We start from the raw sequence: 23,735 nt of genomic DNA, 5'->3' as shown, positions 1-23,735 counted from the left end.
TATGCCAGAAAAGCCAAAAATGAGAATGAACCATCCTAACAGAACAAAATTCCTAAACTATATTCATGATTTTAAGTTCTGGTGAAGAAAGAAACTTGTATAGTTAAACCTAAAACCATGGGTAGAAAATGCCTCCTCCCTCCCTCCCTCCCCCCCCTCTCTCACTCACTACAGTAGCTTTCCTCCCATCATTGTATACTACCTTTATTTTCTCAAACAGTAACAAAACAACTACTAAAATGTGTGATTGGTTTTTTTTTAAATCTCTGGACTTTCTAGTATCTTTAATCCAAACTGTTCAGATGACCTGCTCAGCAAGTACGTCTCCGTCACCTGGGACACTTCAGATCACCTCTCTGTTCTCAGAAGGTGTCTGTTCAAGAAACTGTATTTTAATAACACAGCAAGAAAAAAAAAAAACACAGCAAGAGAAAGATAATTAGGAAAATAAGCCTGCCAGAGTGGTAAGGTCTGACTTTAATCACCCGGTTAAAAAGATGCACATGCATCCGGGTACACACCTTTTTGCTCTCCTCCATTTCATGTTCAAACATGGCACTGAAAACTGGAGACCGAGCTACAACATGAGAGGGAACAATAAGGTTATCACGTGGGAATTGCTCAACTGTCCCAGTAATAATGAAGATCTTTGTTCTTCCTATCCCATTTCCAAGGATATGCTCTAATCATATCAGAATTATAAAACATATGCTTTCAAAACATTCATTGGCTCTATTTTAATCATCTACATTTTACAGAAATTATTTATCTGTGTAGGACAACAAGGGCATATGGGCTACCTGTATAGACACTGAAATTCCAACGGAAGGAAGGTATCCTATGGTCTACTACTTGGCTGTCTGGCTGGAACAAGGGCACCTCTAGAGAGACCACACAGTGAATGAGAAGGTCCAGAGGTGGGCTCAATGGCATGTGCCAACTTGGTGATGAGCCCTTTGGTAAGCTGTCTCTTCCTCCAGCTATGTGTTCTCAATGAAGGTGGTACTGTCCCCAAAAGGCTGTAGAAACCTTAGATTAAGTATAATGGTTTATGGCCCTTCAAAGCTCCCTGTATTTGGTAAAACCATCTCCCTTAGCGTTTAATTTCTTTCATTATGGAGAATTCGGTTTTCCTTTTAGAAATGGGAATGAAGAAAACAAATCAAGAAACAGAGTCCATGAACATTCTATGAACACTTATGAAAACAACACACACACACACACACACACACACACACACACACACACACACACACACACAATTTACTTTCAACCATGAAGAGTAATAAAATGACTAAGAACTCAAAAGTTTTCATGTTTCTGAGTAAATCAGGGTTGGAGTCCCGGTTGAAACTCCCAGTCCAATACCTAAGAGTGGAAGAGCGATGGAAAGAGTAGGAAGGTGCAGGGACCTGGGACTTCTGGCCTGTAGTTTATGTCAGAAAGAACTAATTTTAGCCCTGTCATTTTCTAACCATTTCCTCTGAGCCCCTCCCCCCTTTTTTAAATTAACCAGCCATAGTAGTGTTTACTTGTAAGGCAGAAGAATTCTACACATGAGATCAGCCTGGGTTATATAGCAGAAATTTCTCCTCACTTTTTCAGATTTCAAATGTGAACATCATTATTTTAATCTATTTCAGAAGGTTATCTCTATGTTCTTATCTCAGAAGAGTTATAGGCTATACGGTACTTACAAGCTGGTACTTCGATATAGGGGGTGCACATCAGCAGGCAGGGCTTAGAAAGTCATCAGTAGACAGACTGCAGCTGATGCAATGGGAACAGAATCACCAGAGAACAGAGGGAACACTGAAGCAGACCCTTAGGGCTGGCTGATGTCTGAAGGGACAGGTGAGGGAGAGGGAGGAAGCCACACAGTAGAAATAGCTGGAGCAAGCAGGAGCGACAGCTCAGGGATGGAGTGCTTGCCAAGCATACATGGGGCCTAGGGTTCGATTTTCTGAGCCATAAAGGGAAAGAACAAGATAGTTGAAGACCTGAGAAAAAACTGGAGCATGGAGTCAACTAGCACATGATTGAGCCTCTCAAACTTAGAAGCTAGCAGGTCATTCATCTAACTTTGGAAAATTGCTTTTCTGGCAAGGAGGTGAACTGAGGACATTGTGGGGAAAGGAAGTAGACAGTGAATGTGCTACCTCAGAGTGTGTGGGGAGAAAGGGAGCACATACACTGAGAGAACGAGGTTTCTGGGAAGGCAGGACAAGTTCAGAGAGCCGAAGTATTCAAAACAATCGATTCTGCAGATGAGCAATAACTCCTTGCCAATGAGAAGGCAGGTGACAACAGCAGGCATCAAGGCTGTTCTTACAAAAGGGCGTCATAGAAGGCAAGGGTATCCTTTAGGAGTTAGAGGAGGTTAGAGAGGAAAGGCTGAAGTCTGAAATATCTACTGTTGGGGGCGGGGAAAGGAAGCTGACTACATCTACAGAAAGATACATGGGGTGGGTAGGAAGGCTGAGGAGACAGCTCAGAGGATAAGGGCTTGCTGTACAAGCAGAAGGACCTGAGTTCAGATCTCAAGCACCCACTTAATAACCAGGTATGTATCCATAACTCCTGAACTAAGTGAGGACACGGGAGGGATACGAATGGATCCCTAGACCTCACTGGTGAGTCAGTAGTGTAAAAACAGTGAGCTTTATGTCAAAAAGTAAAGTAGAGAGTCACAAAAGAAGACATTCAACCTCTGACCTCTCACATACATACAAAGTACATGTACTTGCATAGACATGCACAAATACATGTTTGTACCACATACACAAACAAGAAACAAACATTAAAAGGGAGGAGGGCTTGGGGGAAGCAAGCATGTTGAGGGTCTCGCTATACAGGTAGATATTAGCCTAAGTTACTCCCTTCCTTCAGCACTGACAATACCACCTAGCTGAGGCAGAGAAAGGAAAGCTGTCACATGGGACAGGCTGAGCTCATCTCAAGTGTGTACTTTAGAATGATGGAGCTGAGTGAGACATCTCAGCAGAGGAGCCTTGGGAAATCGTTTACTTGGAGAGTCACTTGATACTCTGACATGTTCTATGGTGTGCAGAGCAGTGTGTGGCTACAGCTCTGCTTTTCTATAAGGTGAAGTCAGCCCTCGCTCAGTTCTTCCTTGGGGTGAGTCTTTCTGGTTTTAAAGATCAAGAACCTGACGAACAAGAGCTGATCCTCAGTAGCACGGTCCCGTTCTTCTTGTATGTTACAGTGGAAGGATGGCTTCACCATTCTGAGAGGCCTAGGTGTCAGCCTGACAGTACTTAGTCCCAGAACAGAATGCTCTCTATCACATCCAAAGCCCAGCTAGCAGCTACTACTTGCTCTTAGGTACTCCAAGAGCTACTTTCCCAGTGCAAAGACATATAGTACCTTTGTATGACCACCATTTATATTTTTGAAATAGTACCCAAGACCACTTGAGATAAACCAGAAATGCCATTTTTATGAAGAGTAGCACTTTTGGTATTTTAGAATATAAAATACCGAATGGTGGCATATACCCATTACTCCGGCATTGGGGACTGGAAGTGGGGTGGGAGCTGAGAATTGAAGTTTGAGGACAGTCTGAGCTAACAATAAGTTCTAGGTCCACATAAACTGTAAAGTGAGTCCCTATCTCAAAACACCAAAATGAAAATGAATTTTAAAAATGCATTTAGGTACAGAGTTCAAAAGTTGAAGTTATTCCAAAAGGCAATTTGGTAGCCACTGAATCAAAATTATAAAGTGAATCATGAATAAACACCAACCTGCTAAGATAGCCTTGTGAGCCTGGAATTCTTGGCCAGCCACACACAAGCAGCAGTCTGTGAATCGAGAGTTCTCCCACAGCCCTCCTAACTCGTCAGCCAACCGGCATTCAGGGACCTTTACCATGTTCATAGTGTTCTGCCCAGAGATATTGACAGAGTCTTGGACTACACTCACCTGTGAGATAGGGAGACAGAAACAAAGCTTTTGTTACCAGCAGGTGGAGAGAGGACTTCTACCTTAGTGCCACACATATTTAGATACCACATTTTCTTGAAATTACCTCGACAAATCAAGACTTTCTCCTTTGGCTTAATTGTCTCCCTATTTATCACAAACACACCTTTCATACCACACCTTAGGACAGTGACAGCCTCACAGAACAAGTTCTCTTACAGTTTCTAATGAGTCCCATCCCTTGCAAACTCAAGCACAGCTCCCAAGGAGAAACTGACAAGAACAAATGCTAAATTTCAAGTATTCCCCTTCTCCTACCTTAAAAGAAAGCTTACATATTAGAGTCGCTGTAGAAGTCATCATATAAAACTCTAAACCGGGGTTGGGGATTTAGCTCAGTGGTAGAGCACTTGCCTAGTAAGCACAAGGCCCTGGGTTCGGTCCCCAGCTCCGAAAAAAAGAATAATAATAAAAAAAAAAACAACAAAAAACTCTAAACCATTTCACTTACTTCAGTTAGGTCGGGAAACACTGATAAATTATAGTTTCTATAGAGCTAGGTAAGTAACTGGTATTTCTCAAAGACATTTGATTAATGAATATGATGGGCCAATTCCCATAAGGACTGAGCTAGAAAGGCCTTCCAGTAGGGATAGCTGGGTGAGTATGCCGTAAGTTTTACACCTGAACTCCATCATCTGTGACAATGACATTCAAGATGACTAACTTCAGTTTACACATGCCTGGAATAGAACGATAGTGCCAATTGCATGAAAAGCTCCAACTTTCCACTCTGCCTTCAGTAGCATGTATCAACTAGTTGAATTAGTTCAATCTAGATAGAAACCAAGCTAAATTTAGAGATGAGTTTGTGAAAAGTCAGGTGTTAGGATATCAATTACAAGGATTTAGAAACCACATTAACATTATAAAATATGCTAGCCACCAAACAAAAAATAAGCAGCCATGCACCCAACAACATGCAGCTTTTTCTCCTACAACCACACATCATGTTAGAAAAGTTAAGTCTAAGCAGAACTCAAGCCCCGAGAATCAACTCCCTGTTCCTCTGCTAAGAGTCTGATGAGAAAGACAGTTTAAGAACATCCTTGATGACCCAGATTTCTTTTGACCTTCAAGATGCAAGTCATTCTTTAGCTGCAGTCATAAACCCAGAGGCAAAGTTAATGCTTGATCGAAATGACCTATACTACCTTCTTGTAAGAGTGAGATATTTACTACCAGGTCAAGAAATGTACTCATTTCTTTAAAACAAGCTGTTAGGATCTTGTACAAGGAGGGAGTCAAGTTAATCAATTATGAATGTGCTCAGCATTAGAGCACATTTATCAGCAACAGTTTATAAACAATATTTTAATAGCCCAGAACCCAGCACAAACCACCCCACAGATATCCTCTTTTGTCCTTTGTAAGATTTCTAATTTGGTTCAACTGTTTTCTCAAATTAGCACCCTCATTTCTTTGATAGAATATTAACAGTAAAAGAGAAAGTTGTCTGTTCCCAGTTATAGTTCTAAATACTGATTTAAAAAAAAAAAAAAAGGAAAAGACCAATTAAATCCAACTTCCTCATAGGGAAAGGCAGGAATCCCCAGGGATGGCCAATGAAGGGAATAGAGAAAGCTTTTGGCACTATGTTTCTAGTTTGAATTAAACCAGGCTGACAGGAGCCCAAAATCATTAACACTTAATAGCAATTGAGTAGACTGGGTAAAATGAATTGGCAAAAGCTAAGCTGAGTTTCAAATGAACTATGGTTACCAGTGGACTTTCTGCTGGCTAGATACATGCTTGGCAATGAGTGGGGCCCAAAGTCTATGACACCTCTCAGGAGGGCAATTCTTCTCTCTGGACACAGACAGGGACACAGCAGGAAGGAGAATGTACCTTTACGGTCTGAGCCAGGCTTGTTCTGTAGATATATGGATGCCTGGATTCTCTAGAGCTCTGAATGTCTGGCACCTCTTACCAACATTAAGTTCGCTTAATTAAAAATAAATTTTAAATGGCACTCACAAATGAGTCTTCAGAGCCCAAACTTTTAACTTAGAGAGGGATTGTTTTCCTCTGCAAATGATGATGCTAAAATGAGACCATTTTGAGAAGAACGAAAGATGTTTTTATGCCTATAAAGTTGACTACAGAGACTCATTCAGAACTGCAGCTGTGAGGATGACGTGTCTGTGACATTTATGTCGTCTTATAAATGAATGCATGAAAATGTCTCAGGAAGGCTGTATAATCTCCTAAGCTCCAACTTCTTAAGGAGGGTCTCGTTTTTTACATTTAATTTTTTTAAATTTATTTATATATTTATTTATTATGTATTCTGTCTGCATATATGCCTGTAAGCCAGGAGAGGGCATCAGATCTCATTACAGATGGTTGTGAGCCACCATGTGGTTGCTGGGAATTGAACTCAGGACCTCTGGAAGAGCAGCTGGGTGCTCTTAACCACTGAGCCATCTCTCCAGCCCCAAGGGTCTCACTTTTAAAGTCAACTTCTCTTCCCCACCCCACGCCCCTCTGGTTTTTCAAAGACAGGGTTTCTCTGTGTAGCCCTGGCTGTCTTGAAACTGGCTCTGTAGATCAGGCTGGCCTCAAATTCAGAGATCCTGCCTATGCTTGCTGAGTATGGGATTAAAGGAATGTGCTAACATGCCTGGCTTCAACTTCTCTTTTGTAAAACAGGAAATTTATTTTAAAAGGAAATTTCATGAATGACTAAGGCTGTCCAGTATTGTATATTCACCCACATAAGAAGGAAATCCACAGAAACATTCAGCACCTATTAATAACTAAGGACTGCCAAATCTTGTACACTCATCTCCGTAAAAAGGAAAATCCATGAAAAATACTCTAGTGCCTATATAATAATTAAAAATTGAAAGAATAGGGGCTAGAGAGAAGGCTCAGTGGTTAAGAGCTCTTCCAGAGGCCCTGAGTTCAATTCCCAGCAACCACATGGTGGCTCACAATCATCTGTAGTGGGATCAGATGCCCTCTTCCGGTGTGTCTGAAGAAAGTCACAATGTACCCCTATGCATTAAAAAAAGAAATTGAAAAATATTTTAAAAATTGAAAAAATAAGAAAACACCACACTGTTTATAGTGTAGCACATCATTCAAAGCAACACCAGCAACAACCTGAATGTCAGTAAGAGAAAAAACAGTACAACCATAAAACACCCCCACTAAAAATAATAATAATAATAATACAAAGTATACATCTTAGAAACAATATTATATAAAGAAAGCAAGTCCTAAATGACCAAAGTCCATGTCTTATGAGTTTTATAAAGCTCAAAACCAAGTAAATCTGAAGACGGTATCGTTGAGGGAACAGCACACACAGGTTACCTTCAAGTGAGGATGTGTGCTTATTATCAACATAGTTTATAACCTACAAAGACACTGCATATCAAGCTAACATCTTCATAGGTCAAGAACAAACTGGTTGTTTTGTACAGTGCAACTAATGCATACCAACAACTCACTAATAAAAGGAAAAAAAAGAAAAGACATATTTATTTAAAATTAAGTAAAAATACATATTCTCAAGTGTCAAAGGAATATTCTATGCATGAGAATGAAAAGTTATGTTTTAGAAGCATAAATGTCTGGCTATTTTATAAGTGGTATTTCATATGGTGTTTCCTACTTCATTTTTTTTTTTTTTTGGTTCTTTTTTTTCGGAGCTGGGGACCGAACCCAGGGCCTTGAGCTTGCTAGGCAAGTGCTCTACCACTGAGCTGAATCCCTAACCCCTTCCTACTTCATTTTAATACCACCTTACAAAGGGAACTCTCTGACCTTCATAGGCCATGAAGGGGAAATCCACACATCTTCACTGCTAACGAGTATTAGTTCTCAATATAAGTAACTAGAAAGGGTTAACGGAAGCTGAACATTTTTACGAAGCTTTTCTATGGCCCAAATTATTAAGGAGGAAATTAAAAATATAATTTAAACATGCTTTTTATGTCCTCCCTTTCATTACCAAAGTAAATTCTCTGTTAAGAAAACTTGGGAGAGCCCTTGCTCTCTTAACTGAATGGCATTCAGTTTCCCTGAATTCAACAGGCAAGAAGTGGGAAATGAAGAACTGACATGGCCTTGACATGAATTTGCTGGACAACGTTAGGAAAAATTACCTGACCTCCCAAGATACTACTTTCTCTCTGTATAACAAGAAATGAGGAAAACAGATCTGAGTTCTAAAGACTGTGATAAGGGATGATACAAGAAATGCTTAGAAATCACTTCTAAGTCTGTTAATGAAACAAAATCAATTTGGAAGGATTGACATATTTCCTAATAGACAAAAATCACAGAGATCTAAAAATGAACCCTGTGTGGCACATTAAAAACAAGCCCACCCACTGGTACACTCAGTTTATAATCTAACTGAAATGTTCAGTAGCAGTAACACCACTGAGATAAAGGCCAAATGAACACATGCGTGGGCCTCAGTCCTTAACTTCAGGGTTCCCTTAGGACTGCTGGGTGCACCAGGATCCTTGAAGCAGCCGCACTCAGACAGAAGTATCTAGGCACAGCCTAGCACAGTGGGCATTTGCAACTAAATTTCCATGTGGATATCCTTTTGTGAAAACCCCTAATTAGAAAATAAGTAAAATAGAAAATAAAATATAAACATGAATTAAAATAAACTTGTTTATAAATATCCGCTGATATAGGGGAAAACAGGTCAAAGGAACAGGACTTAAATGGAAAAGGTTTAGCTGTGAAAAGTGCTAAGAACTTGGATGAATTGCAGACATTTTAAAAACCCACACATCCAATACACACCCCCACGCAACCGTCTTGCAGTGTTGAATGCTACTAAGTCCACAGAGAGCCTTGGAACAGGAACGAGTCTCACTAGGCACAAGACCAAGTACGAGAAGCAACACTCGGCACCTGTGGCCAACTGGGAAGTGTGAGTGAACAGATGGCACACCTGGTTCTATGGTGAGAAAGCACGGCATCAGCAGAACTCAGCAGACGTTTCCCTGTTCAACATCTCCTCATCTCCAATGTGTCATCTCACTTCCCTTCTAAGTCAGTAAGGCAAAGCTAAACTTAACCACAGGATTTCTCCTAAGAGAATTTCATATGGGGAAGTGAAGAGAGGATGCTGGAACTTAGCCTCAGACCTAACCATAGGATAAGAGTAACCAAGTAAGGGCAGGCCAAATGGTGACAATCCAGGGGTTAGTGCAGCTAGAACAGTGTGGGGAAACAGGAAGGGGCACATGAGAAAAGCACTGGCCCACAGCAGACCCACAAATGCTACAATATAAGTTGCAGCATTGCCAAAGGTGATCTTTAGAGAAGATTCGCTTCACAGAGGCTTGAAGACTATCTTTCATTTCCAACAAAATTAGAATTTTCCACTGTCTTAAAATTTTTCCTGGAACACAAGTCTTCAGCACTTAGGAGGCTAAGCAGGAAGACAGTAGTGAGCTTGAGCTCATCCTGAGCTACAGAGAAACCTCCTGTAAACAAACAAACAAACAAACAAACAAACAAACACCCCACAAATCCCTAGGACAGGTAACAGGCAAAGATCGAAACTGATGCTATTTATACGACAGCAGTCCTCAAACCAAGCCATATAATATTCCATTGCTCCATTGAGCTAAATGTGGGTGACTTGCAACTAATAAGACTAACATGAAGCTCACATTTCAAGTTCATTAAACATAAAACAACCGCCACATTTCATACACTTAAGTAGATGCTGATACACCACCACTTCATGCAGTTACTCTGCAATTAAAACGGAGAGAGGATGGCTAGTATGCAAACTAAATTTTACCTTTTCAGTGTGCAAAGCTTTCTAAACGTTAGCAGTGTCTGTTACCATCCACAAGCCTGTTACTGCTGGCCGTGCTTCTTTCACAAGAGGGACAAGCTCCTGGACTGCACGGTGTGATATGCCTTTAGAAAGGTCATTAACTCACAATGTAGAGGTGGCAGCTGGGACTCTTGGCCTGGACTCTGCCTCCTGAAAAGCACGGTGCTTAGGTGCCTCACTCTCAGGAAGCGGTTCCCTGCCTATGAGATATACAGGAACTAACATTCTAGTTTACAGGATAGAACTTGTATTTATTTACCCAAGCTGCATTTCTAATTGTATGGAAAGTGGCATAAAATGGCTACTGCCATATTCAGTACCCCTCTGCATAAAATGGCTACTGCATATTCAGTACTGCCATATTAAGAATCCCCTCTCAATTAGATCTGGGACCAAGGAAGTTTTCTAAGCTTCTCCAAAGGCTCTTAGGCCTCTGGCGAGAGAGACTGACCTTTTGGTCTGATAACATCTACTTCCTCCCCTCTAAGCCTCACGTTTCCACAGCTTTCACCCTAGAAGAAGTGGTCATTCACCTTCCAATGTTGTACTGAGTCCAGCAAGACAAACCATGTACACTCAACTCCTGCAAAGAGCCACTGAATCCAAAGAGCAAAAGAGGAGAGCAAGCAGTAGTTCAACACACCCAAACCCGTCCTTAGAAGGGGCCAGGAAGTTTAAGCAACAGATACCAAGTCGCAGTTGCTGGCCACTGCTCAGCTTCAAGTGTCCGACCTTCCAAACACTATGTGAAAAAGCCCACAAGGTTGTTTTTTTTTAAAGTGAGGATCCTGACTTAAGCAACTGAAAACTGACAGATACAATCTTTGTTCGTATGAACAGTAACAAGTGGGGAGCTCAGGTGCCCAGCAACCTTGAAATCATAAGGCAGTTCAATCAGTCACATAAATAACATTTGTACAGAACCACTTCCCTGGGGGATTTTTCTCATTCCACATCTTTGACACAATACAATTAAGTCTACCAATACACATCAGGTCAGGGAATTGCAAGTCTCAAAGCCGGGCAAAAGGACTCACCTCGCAGAAGAGGGTGAGCTTGTCATCAGGGAGAAGTCCATTGGCCTCGTCCAAGAGAAAATCTCTACGGATGAATTTTTTGAATCCCCAGTCTTTGCCTTGCACGAACCTATAAGCTCGCTGGCTCTCTGGGATAGAAAAGTCATACTTAGTTACACAAAGACCGGCCCAATCCACAGCGTATCAGTGTATGGTGGGACTGATGTGAAGAAGAGAACATTTACCCATAGCTTTGGTTTCTTCTCCCTTGGCATTCAGGATGGAGAACTTGAACTTGGCCCGAACCTCACTCTTTGGACAGCTGACCAACAACAGGTAGAGCGACAGGTAATCTTTGCTTTCCTCATCCAGCCCCTTCGGGTTTACTCGCAAACACCTGCTCACCACACAAAGAGATGTGCATCAAAAGAACCCTTGTGGCTCCTGCAGCCTAGCATGGACATCAGAATCCGGAGAGGAAGATTTGTTTCTGTTGATGCTGTTGTTAGGTTTTGCTTTTTTAAACTCTTAGCTCCTCACCAGGAGACTGACTTAAAAGAATCGAAAACAACTTTTCTACACCATTTGGACCAACTTTTAAAAAACAGACAAGAATCAAGGAGCATTTAATCCCTTACTTCTCTGCCATTTCTTTAATAATTGCCAATTCATTAACCTGTCTCACCCTAAAATATTTAGAGTATTTAAGACTAGTCTGTTTTTCATTCTTCAAACTCAGAAAAGGTAGCCCTTTAATTTTTTTTAAGTCAAAGAGCCTTTCAGTAACACTGTGGGAGAAAAATGTATTCTGGAAAAGTATGCACATGATACATATTCTTTGTTTTTCAAGGCAGGGTTTCTCTGTGTAAATAACCTTGGCTCTCCTAGAACTCACTGTGTAAACCAGGCTGGCCTTGAACTCACAAAGATCTGCCTGTTTCCCTGTTTCTCCTTCTCAAGTGTTGGGATTAAAGACATGTGTTATCACACCTGGCTGATACATACCTTTGTAGGTGTGTGTGTGTGTGTGTGTGTGTGTGTGTGTGTGTGTGTGTGTGTGTGTATGTATGTATGACACACCTGTGGAGACAAAGACATGGGATCCCTCCAGAGCTGGAGTCAAGGAGTTATAAGTTATTCAATGTGTGTTCTAGGAACTAAACTCAGATCCTTTTCAAAAACAGCAAGTATTCTTACCTGTTGAACCACACCTCTAACCCCCAGCAATTATCCTTTAAGATTTAAAATAACAGAGGCATTGTGGAAGAAGCACAGATAAAAGTAAAACTTATTCTATCGGGGAATGTTCCAAGTTTGGCTTCTAAATAAGAGTTTGAGATGCCAATCTGTTAAGGATGATTCAAAACAGAATCTAGACACAGAACTTAACAGGTTCAACTGAGTTAAATTGTAAATGTCATTAGCTAAAATGCATGCAGCTCAGACACTGCTCTGCCACCACAGAACACAAGTCACGTGTATCTTCAGGCCTTGCCGAGGTTGTGCCACGTCTCTCAAACAGGTGGTCTCATCCAGTGCCTCTCTAGGGAGTACAGCTGCTATATATATCACTGTACACGATGCTAGGGAGATTTAGATACATGCCTAGAACAAACATTTCGCTCAGTATATAGTCTGCTACTTAATGTACAAAAGTCAACAAATATTAAATTAATGAACTTTTCAATGGGTTATCGGAGATCAAAGTGGTGGTTCAGAGACAAAATATTTTGATCTTTGCTGGGGACATATGGCTGCAGCCTTAACCACCTGCTCCTATACCTCCAGATGATACTTGGTTTAGAAGGCATTAATCCTCACTCCCACATCATATTCACCTGGCATTAGGCACTACATCAGAGATCCTAGACTTAACCCACTCAGTGCGTGAACAACACACACTGGATTATACAGCCAATTCAGAGGAAGCTCGAAGACTTGTTGGCATGTGGTAGATATACCCATTGTTACTTCAAGCACAGGAAGCTACATTTAAGACATGAAAATGAGGTCTGCAATGTAATAAATATGTCTCCTGGAAGAAGCTTATCTCTACCCTGCCAGTTACAAAGCCAATGAAATCTGCTTTATTGTTTAAAAGTAAGCTATTATTATTTAAGACAGGATCTTATGTGGTTCAGGCTGGCCTCAAACTCCCTATATAGTAAGGGTGACCTTGAACCACTGCCCTGTTCTCCTTTTTGAGAAAGAGTCTCATTATATAACCCAGGCTACCCTGAAACTTGCTATACAGACCAGGCTGGCCTTGAATCCAGAGATCCACCTGTTCCCCACAAGTCCACCTTTCCAGTGTGGGGATGAAAGGCATGCGCCAGCATACACAGCACACCCAGCCTACCCTGCCTACCCTTAAACTCGTGAGAGGTGGAAACCTCTGCCTCTGAGCAATGGGATTCAGGTATCTGCCTCCACACTGCATTTATGAGCTCTGGGGATGGAGTCTAAGTCTTTATATGTGTGCAGAAAAACTTAAAAGTCAAGATTTCAAGTTAAAAAAAAACTTGGCTGTATTGCTAGATGTGATGACACACACCTTTAAATCTCAGCACTCAGGAAGCAGAGGCAGGTGGATCTTTTTGAGTTCAAAGTCAGTCTGGTCTACATGTTGAGTTTCAGGCCAGCCAAAACCATAGTGAGACCACATCTCAAAACAAACAAAGTCACAAAAATTAGACTTTTGCTTTTCTTGAAAAAAAAAAAAAAAAAAAAAAAACAACAACAACAAAAAAACAAACCAAAGCAGAAAATCTGATGGTGGCAGTCCCTTCTCCACACAGAGCTCTGGCCAGCCAGAGCAGGGTGGCTGCCAGTCCTTAGTATACTTACGGCAGTGCCGAGAACTCATACATGCTAGGTGAGCACTCTGCTGCTGAGCTACATGTCCAGCCTTTAAAACATTTAAATTATAGTTATTCATTCTTTTGGGTGTCCACAAGTGTATCCATCCATGCCATGGCAGTGGAGGTCAAAGGACGACTTACAGAAACCAGTTCTTTTCCTTGTACGATGTGGGCCCCAGGGATCAAACTTGGATCTTCAGGTAACATCGCTCTCTTTATTCATTTACATTACCCTATACAATTTGAGTTTGACAAATTATACTAAACTCATTAAATTATTTCAACCATTTGTTCTTGAGTACCTGTCGCTTCTGCAACTATTCTAAGCAACGGAAATAAGAAAGGAAGGTCCCTGCCCGTAAGAAGTTACATCCTGTCCATATCCTCTTCAAACCAAGCAAGCAGGTAACTTATAGAAAATGTGTACAACTAGAGGTGTTCTTCCTCACCATTTCAGCTTATCATTGGCTCCTGATGAAAAAGTTGAACTTTTTATGACTTCACCCATTTCCTCCCGGCAAAAACTAAAGTTATTGATGGTCCACATGTAGGAGAACTTCACTACCTTGATCTGTTGATAGAAAATTAGGAAGGCATTAAATAGGATGTGGGCAACCTGGAAAAACAGGCTGAAAAATCAGACAAACATCCTTCCCTTATCCCCACAGGAAGACATCAGTTTATTAAAAGAAATTAAAGAAATCTCAGTGACCTACTGGTTTTTAACCTTTTCAACTTCTGAAAACACTGGCTGTAAGTGAGAAAACCCCAGTCATGGAAAGAACAACGGTAATAACAAAACATGAGCAGGGCAGGGGAAGTCTAAGGCTCTGCAGCCCTAAAGAGCCTGTAATTGAGACTGATGCCATTCCTGGGGCTGTGGATCTCAAACACTGCTCCAAGCTTTAGAACACACCCTATCAGGAGGAGGCAAAGGATCTAGCCCAAGGTTCCCCTTCAACTGCCATGGAAAACCACTGGCCTTGGGGATTCAGATTCTGTCAGAAAAACAAGGCCAACAAGGCCAACAAGAAACCAGGAAACTCAGGTTAGAAAGTGACTGTGCTGCTTTTGCCCAGGAGAGAAACCTGACCTTACCTGTGTATAGCACCAGCTCTCAGCAACAGGACCACTCGACATTTCTGCCGGAGGTGGAGGACTTGGAACCCTTGACATCGCCAGTTTGAAGGTTAAACTGGGTCTCCAAAGTCAGGGGGCAAAGATTTCTGGTCTTTCTTCACCCTGGTAAGATCCAATAATTAAAGACTTATTAGACTTTTTTTTTTTTAAAGAAATTGATGTTAAATCTCAATTTTTAAATTATGCTCTCATATAATCCATACCAGCTGCATCTCCCTCCCTCCAGTTCTCCCAGGCCACCCTATCTCTTCTTTCCCTCTACTATGCTATAATTTGATTAATCTTCGAAGAGACTGGAAACTCTGTGGCCCGTTGAAATGTTCTATCCTGATTTAAAAATTAACTTCAGAGAAGACCATGTAGTCTCCTGGGCAAAATTACATTATTGTCCAGGCATGGTGGCTTACACCTCTAATCCTCTAATCCTAGCACTCAGGAGGCAGACTAAGGTGGATCTCTGTGAATCAGAGCACTGCACAGCAAGTTCCAGGCCAGCCAGTGTTACATGAAACCCTACTCAAACAAATGAATGAACTGAATAAATAAAATCCCATTACTGTGCCTTGCCCTTATGCATAACGTTCAACATTATCTTAAAAAAAAAAAAACAACCAAAAAACCAAAAAACCAAAACAAAACAGCTGGGCACGGTGGCACACACATCTTTCATCCTAGCACTCTGGAAACAAAGGCTGGTGGGTCTCTTGAATTTGAGGCCAACTCAGTCTACACAGCCAGTATCAAGTCAACATATGCTACAGAGTGAAATAAAACAACAACAAAAAAGACAAGCTTAGCTGGGTACAGTGGTGCACACCTTTAATCCCAATACTTGGGAAACGGAAATAGGCAGATCTCTGTGAGTTCAAGGCCAGCCTGGTCTACAGGGTGAACTTCAGCATAGCCAAGGCTACACAGTGAAACCCTATCTGGAAAAACAAAACAAACTTTTAAAGGATATATTAAAGCAGATTTCTAAAAAGCTACTTGACAAACAGATAACATGGTTAATACTAGATATCTCCTTACCACCAGAACCTGCTCTTAGGACACAAACGCTCTACTCCTGTTGAAAATGACCTTGATAACCTACCCTCCAATTTTCTTGTCTCCTGTACCTTCCTGCAAACTTAAGAACAGCCTTCTGTTCCACTCCTCTGCCAGCTGCTCTCTTAAAGGGCAGCGTTTTCACACCTCTTTAGATGTGTTCCTTTCTCTGCAACATCAAGTCAATTTTTCACCTGACTTTCTACATTTTTCTTGCTTTCTTTGCTAATAACTCCTCAATCTCTACTTCTCTTTCTTTCTTCTCACCTCCCTCTGCCTTCGGAGTATTGGTATGAAAAGTGAGTGCCACATGTGGTCTTCCTCAAATTTTTTTTATTGGACTTTCTTTGTTCGCTATCACTCCCTATAGTTTAATTCTCAATCATTTTCTCAATTTACATTCTTATGGCAATCAATCATTTCAACAGTATCAAATCTCACAAATATTTCCAAGTCCCTTTATATCTTTCTTATGGCCCCAAGCCCCTTTCCAATAGCTGCTACACACCTTGATGGGATGCACCACTAACAAATAAAATTCAATTCAAATTATCTTTAAAAATTTAAGTCATGGGCCAGCATAATGGCTCTGCAGAAAAAGGTGCTTGCCACCAAGCCTACTGGCCTGAGTTTTTTGTGGCCTAGAATCTACAAAGTGAACTGATCCTAACCACAAGCTTCTAATTCAACTATTTGGGATGGAAAGAACCAAGCCCTACAAATTGTCCTCAGACCACATGTGTGTGCTGTGGCATATGCATGACATCCCCACAAAATTAAGTAAATGTAACAAAAGTATTAAAAATGTTAAGTTAGGCCAGGTATGCTCATATATACCTGAATCCTAGCATTTGGGAGTCAGAAGCAGCAGATCTCAGTGAGTTCAAGGCTAACTTGGTCAATATAGAGAGTTCTAGACCAGCCATGACTAAACAATGAGACCTTGTCTCTAAAAATAAGCAAGCAAGCAAGCAAGCAAGCAAGAAAACAAATAAATAAACTAAGTCAAAGGAGGCAAAGTTGCAGAGATATAGGACAGACAAAGACATTCTCACGACATTGGTGAGACAGTAGATCAAGAATTATACTATGCGTGTAATAATTTGGTCCTATCTAGCAAAGTTTAAAGTATACATACCAGAGAACTTAGCACTCCCACTTTGAACAGAATGAATACTACAGCAGGGATTGCCAAGTTTGGAAGGCAACAGAATTACCTCTTAAGAGTATTGATCCTACCCCAAGCTTCTGATTCAGCAATTTGGGATGGGCCCAAGAGACTGCATTTCTAGCAAGGTCTCCAGTAATCCTGCTGTGCTAGTCCTGCAACCACAGTAAGAACCACTACCCTAGAGAAATTCTGCACTTATGCACAAGATAGACTAGAGTACTGATGTGATATTGTAACAGTAAAAAGCTAGAAAGAAACCAAAAACACTTTAGTAAGGAACAGGTAAGTAAACTGGGTTATTTCCAAACTATTTTAGGATTTAAAATAACAACTAGATCTGTTACAGCACAGTCATCAAACACACTGTGGTACATTATTTCTGCAAATATAAGAACTGGTACAGATAAATGAATGCTGGAGAAGGAAAAGGAGAATAACAAAAACATGGCAAGCTGTTACCAGGAAAAATGAGGTTAGAAGAGAAGACATTTAAACTTCATCTCTCATGTTTTTGTTCTTAAAGATTTTTATTTTATGTATATAGGTATTTTGCCTTATATATGTATGTGTGCATATATGTGCCTAGTGCCCAAGAAAGCCTGAAAAAAACCTTGGAGCCGGAGTTATGACAGTTGCTATGTGGGTGCAGCAAATTGAACCCGGGTCCTCTGAAAGAGCAGCCTATAGTACTAATCACTGAGCAATCTCTCCAAGCCCTCTGATATTTACTTGAAAATAAGGATGATAGAAAGCAAATAAAACAATACAAATCTTAGAGAGAACAGCTGCTTGAGTACCTACTATTCTTTTATTTAAGTCAAACTGTTTGACTTAAATAATTTTTAAAATGATGACAGTATGTGTACACATGCACACATGTGTATGTGTGTGTAAGCACATGCCATGCTATGCATGTGGAAGTTATAGGACAACTCTTTACTCTTTAGCATTAGTCTTCTCTTCTCCTTTTTACATAGACTTCAGGGCTCAATTCAGGTAGTCAGGCTTGCATGGTGAGGAAGTGCTTTACTTACTAGGCTATCTCACCAATATGGCGCTGTCTGTCCTTTTGGCCTGGCTACTTGGAAGCTACAAGACAAGTTTTTCTGACTCATTTCCTAAAATGACATGTTTATACTCCTGCTCTGTAAGTGCTGCTTTCTATGTAATTACACATTCACTCTACGTTAGTTTCAATTTCATGTATTTTGTCTCTTTGCTATAATTCATGAGGCTATTTTATCTATCTGTCTGTCTTTCTGTCTATAGTTTGTTTGTTGAAACAGTGTTTCTCTGTGTGTAGCCATCATGGCTATCCTGGAATTCACTCTGTAGACCAGGCGGGCCTGAACTCACAGAAATTCTCCTGCCTCTGCCTCTCAAGTGCTGGGATTAAAGGCGTGAGCCACCACCACCAGCTGAGCTTCTACTGTGTGGTATGTGAGTGTGTGTACACCAACATGTGACAGGGTGTCTTCTTCTATGGCTCTCCACCTTATTTTTTTGAGACAGGATGTCTCCGGGAAACTAGAACTCAGAAATTCAGCTGGGCTAGCTGTCCAGAATCCCTAAGCTCCAGGGATCCTCTTGTCTGTGCCTCCACAGTGCTGAGATTACAGACCACCATCCACCATCCATGGTTTTTCATGGGTGCCTGGGATCAGAACTCAGGCCTTTATGTTTACATGCGTGTTTACTGACTAAGCTGTCTCCCAAGTATATTTTTCAGTCTGCTTCAAATCCTGGTGGGGGATGGTATAAACGAGTAAGGGCAAAATCATCCAAAAACAATTCAACTCACACACAGTTGCTTAAGATAGCATTGACAGGATTAATAAGATATATTTGTACCTATCCAGAATAAATATACTGGATAACAAATAATAAATGTAATTAAATGTTCCACTGGCCATAAACACTACCCTAGAAACATTTATAACTAAAGCATCATTTGCCATCACAGATGAAGTTAAGTGTCATATATACATGGCATACTGTTTCATTTAATCTTTCAAAACGCTGCATTCACCTGCTTGTTCAGGTCATCAGACCTGGTTTCACAGGCTCGTTCGTCTAGTAACAAGGAATACACCTCAGGCACTTTTACAAATCCCAGTTACCACTGCTGCCTGGTATGAAGCTTCAGATCGCCTACTTCTGGGCAGTGCAGCAATGAAGAAGTGAATTTAAGACATGAGTTAAGAGCTTAAAACCTGGCTCCTGAGGCATGTGTTGAAGGCTCCACTCCACTTTGAGTCATCACAAAACACTGATTTAAACTTATTTTGAAGGTCTTTGATTTTTTAACTTTCACATCCATCTAACGGCTTTCAGGGCTGGAGATGCAGCTGAGTAGTAGCGTGTTTGCTGGGTTCAATACCCATTGCTTCAACAAGTACAAAATTTAAAAGTCTAGGAAAAGGACATATTTTTTAAGTGACATTCTATTAATTCATTAGTTTCTTCCCTCTGGATATTCTCCGTTATAACTGGTAATAAAGACAGCTATTTTGTTGGGGTTTGGCAAGTATTTGTTTGAGTGGCTACTTTATTATTTTAAAAATTAAAATAAAAAGAATTTTAAAAGAAATACTATTTTGGTCTTGGCCATTTTTCTCCCTTTTTGTGTTTGATTTGCTTTATAACCAAGTCTTTGTCTGAAAAACCCAAACAAACAAACCAAACTGCTTATTATCTCAATATCCAACCCAGCACCTAGGAGAACTGGAGACTCAGTCTCAGCTGGAGAGGCTCTAACCACACAGCCTGCTGGGAGAGAAATTGACTGCAATGGCAGAAGTTTAATTAATTTCACTCACAGTGAGCACCATGGGCAAAGTGTTCATCAGCAAAGTAACCTGGTACTGCATGAACTCTACAGTACTTCACGCCAAGTGCTGCAGAAGCTCAGCAAAAACAATCTTGGGAAGAAGAGACCTATTTGAGGGTCATTCTTTTGAGAATGTTTGCAAGAGACAACTTGAGCCAAAATATATTCTTCACAGCTTCAAACATGTTAAGACATGACCATCCAAGTTCTTTAATGAAAAAGTAAGTTTCCTTTCCCAAGATTTCCAAATGCTACTGCACTGACTCTAAGTTGAGAAAACCTTTGTATACCACCATATTATTTTTCTGCTGACTCTACAAAATCCTGACCAGTAAGGAAAGACGTTCCTGGACTACACAGACAAACTACTTTAACATACTCCTCTCAACTCTATTACTGGATACAGTATTACAAGCTAATTGCCATCTATGATGGGATGTCTCCTAGCACTGGTATACGACCCTGAAACCATTAACCATTTTTTTTGAAAAAGGATGGTTTATTGAAAAGAGATCAATAAATACCATATGATTTCTAACAAGGTTAAACTGTGGAAGGCAGAGGAATTTTGAATGCTATAGTAGAAAAACAATATTTAAACTGAGTCTACACAGTTCAGTAAAGTGACGGTAACATAATTTGCATCTGTTCTTTGCATCCATCCCTTTACCATCTAGCATGGTGTCTGGAAACAAAGGTAGTAGTCACTCAGTAAAAATACTTTGACCATTAAAAGATTTATCTAGTTACATTAGTCAATTTTTCTGGTTTTTATTGTTTCTTTCTTTTTTTTTTTTTTTTTTTTGATTCTTTTTTTCGGAGCTGGGGACCGAACCCAGAGCCTTGCAATTCCTAGGCAAGCGCTCTACCACTGAGCTAAATCCCCAACCCTTATTGTTTCTTTTTGACAGATCTCTAAGGCAGGCTTTCAAAGAACACTAAATACATCAGATGTGTGATTTAATGACAATCAATCAGTAATTTGTTCTCTTCGATAAAAGATAAACATAGGTCCAAACTCCTAGCCTGTAACATTGAATCCCAGATCTAAAACAATGAGGCTTTTGGTCAGTATGAATTTATATCTTTCTTTTTCAAAGAAAAAAAAATGGCTATAATTTCCTTCATTTTAGAAACACAGGTATCAAGTGGGCTAATTAATTGGGGTTAGCCAATAATTAATTTGGGCTAACTTCTTATATAATCAGAATTCTTTCAAGACAGGTATAGACAGATGCCATTAACAGTAAACAGAAAAGCCAATGGTTGATGTGTGGTATTCACTGAGCTAAGATACAGCATCTCTGAAAACTGTGTAAACACACAGTTTGTGCAACTACTCTGCTTAATCTTTCATAAGCATTCCTTCAGCAATCTAATCTACTCATCCAGAGAATTAAAATAAACCAATGTACACAGACATATATCTCATACATTCTCATTACATGCTATCTGAGTTAGTTGTATATCCATCAGCCTTAAAATGACAGGAATAAGATCACGAAGATACAAAGTTGAACCACGAAACTTGTTTTATGTGCCAAAGTAGGTTTGTGTTGTCAATTCCATGTGGTATAACAGAATGCCCAGCACAAATGAGCTAGAAATGGAGTGTGAGCTACGAACAGAAGTTTTTGCCAGAGAACAGGTAAGAACTCTAAAAAGTCTACCCCTACCTTTTTTTTTTTTCTTTAAAGACTTATACAGTTTCGGGGTTGGGGATTTAGCTCAGCGGTAGAGCACTTGCCTAGCAAGCGCAAGGCCCTGGGTTCAGTCCCCAGCTCCGAAAAAAAAGAAAAAAGAAAAAAAAAAAAAAAAAAAAAAGACCTATACAGTTTCTAAAGAAAACTCCCAAGGCCACATGTATTTTAAACCCGAGAGACACTTCCATTCTCTAAAATACAAGATGCCAAAAACATTGTTGATTTAAAAAAAAAAGTATAAAAGACTTGGGTATACTCACTTTCAAGAGGCTAATGTGACCTAAAAAGAGTTCTGTTTCTTCTGTTACTGTGCTCAAGCATCTTCATCCCAGGAGGTAATAATTCTCATTATCTTAGAGACAGCTATGGCAGGTCATATTGACATCTTTTGTTGCAATATTTGAATGAGTTTTGAATATTTGTTATAAATAAATCCTTTGTATGATTGGCCTAATCTAATGTAATATTACTGGTTTTTTGGGTTTTTTTTTGTTTTTTTAATGTAGAGACACTTCTTAAAATGAAACTAAAAGCATTGTGAAGAGAGATCTCACTCAGCAAGGGAAATGTTGCGATTTCTTGTATGTCTATCCAGTTCATATTCTGTACAATCTTACAAGATTGTAACTTTTTTGTTTGGTCTTGTTTTCATTTTTAAAAATCTTAGGTACCTATATAAGAACTTAGCAATATTAAATAGATCTAGGGAAAAAAAGGCAACTACATCCCGCATGCCCATGGTAGCCACTGCAATCACAAACCTGTTGCAAGTCTTGTGGCTAGAGCAAGTGTGTAGGATCAGCTATTCACAATTGATAAAGAAATTGTTGGTATACTTCTAGGATTTGATGACTTTGTCAATATGGTGCTGGAAGATGTCATAGAATTTGAAATGATACCAGGAGAAGGAGGAAGATCTAATTAGATCAGCTTTTACTAAGGAAAACAATGTAACAATGCTGGTTCCTAGGGTAGAGGGGCCTGAGGTATAAATGGATTTCCATGCCTTAAGCTAGATTCTGGCTTTTTTATTTAACTTTTCTTTGATTCTTTATAAATTTTGCATCATGCACCCCAATCCTACTCATCTCCCTTTCCCTTCATATCTGCCTTCCAACCTTGCAACCTCCCTCCCAAAAGAAAAAGAAATCTTGTTATGTAAGCTGCAGTGTGTCAGTGTGTCCCACAGTATACCCTTTTGTACACACATCTTTACTTGTACAAGTTCATTGCAATCAGTCAATGGTCTGGCTTGAGACTTCTGGATTTTGCTACATAATCAATGCTGGATCCTTACCAGGACTCCTGTTGTTCCCCTGTGTCATGGCAATCTAGTGATTTTGGATCTTCAGGACCCGCCCCTTTCTGCTCTCCAGCAGTTTATAGATAGGGTAGAGGTTGGGGTGGGCCAACTCAAAGCCCTGAATCTGGGCCTGTGTGGTAGCTGAGCTGATCAGCCTGTCAGTTCTCTTGCACCCACACCACCAGGTGTGTGCTCTCCAGCACTGCCCCGGCAAGGTGCAGGTCTAGCTCACACCAGGGACTTCTACCTGGCCTTTGGTGCTCAAAGATTCCTGCTAATGGAGGGCCACAGACCTGGACATGGCTCTCATTGACAGCATGGGCCTGGACCTCACCATGGCAAGGTAGCACCACTATCTCCTCACATCAGGCTGTTCCTCACTACCTTCAAATCTCAGTTCATTGTGCCTCTCTTCATTGTGTCCACATCCTTCTGTTTCTCTTTCTCCACCACTTACTTGCTCATCTTAGTGGCACCCAGGGGCTCTGGGTATCTAGGATTGTCTTAGGAGTGCTATGTCCTGCCTGATATCATCTCAGGGGTGCTCGGGCTGCAAGGGTGTCAATTGTCTCAAGGGTGCTCAGCCTGCCTGAGTCCAGCAGCACGGGGCAGGGATCATCTTGAGTATAGCTTTTTAAAAAAAGAATAAGGACCTGAGCTCAGATCTCCAACGCCCGCATAAAAAGCTGAGTTTGGTAACATACATGCATAATCCCAGTGCTGGGGAGGCAGAAACAAGTAGAACCCCAAAGCCTATTGTTGAGCTACTCTTGCCAAATGCTGATCTCCAGGTTCAGGAAGGATCATGTCTCAAAAAAATAAAATAAAATGGAGA

The 23,735-nt window shown here is 40.5% G+C and overlaps 1 protein-coding gene across 21 annotated transcripts in view; it reads right to left on the bottom strand.

Annotated features, from left to right (window-relative positions):
* Positions 1 to 23,735, bottom strand: part of Spop (speckle type BTB/POZ protein) — an 80,892-nt gene that overhangs the window by 7,126 nt on the left and 50,031 nt on the right. For 20 of the 21 annotated variants that reach the window (XM_039085596.2, XM_039085592.2, XM_063268721.1 and 17 more), the window contains 6 exons: positions 14,805 to 14,948; positions 14,156 to 14,277; positions 11,091 to 11,242; positions 10,867 to 10,994; positions 3,768 to 3,945; positions 522 to 577 (listed from right to left, as the gene is read on the bottom strand). In XM_039085596.2, coding sequence (XP_038941524.1) covers positions 522 to 577; positions 3,768 to 3,945; positions 10,867 to 10,994; positions 11,091 to 11,242; positions 14,156 to 14,277; positions 14,805 to 14,882 — 714 coding nt within the window. In that variant the 5' untranslated portion in view covers positions 14,883 to 14,948. Of the gene's footprint in view, positions 1 to 521; positions 578 to 3,767; positions 3,946 to 10,866; positions 10,995 to 11,090; positions 11,243 to 14,155; positions 14,278 to 14,804; positions 14,949 to 23,735 lie in introns of those variants that run through there. The other variant, XM_063268725.1, reaches the window with a different exon arrangement.

This window comes from Rattus norvegicus, chromosome 10 (assembly GCF_036323735.1).
Source record: "Rattus norvegicus strain BN/NHsdMcwi chromosome 10, GRCr8, whole genome shotgun sequence".
In the NCBI taxonomy this organism is placed as follows: Eukaryota; Metazoa; Chordata; class Mammalia; order Rodentia; family Muridae; genus Rattus; species Rattus norvegicus.
This window is presented reverse-complemented; position numbering and strand designations above follow the sequence as displayed.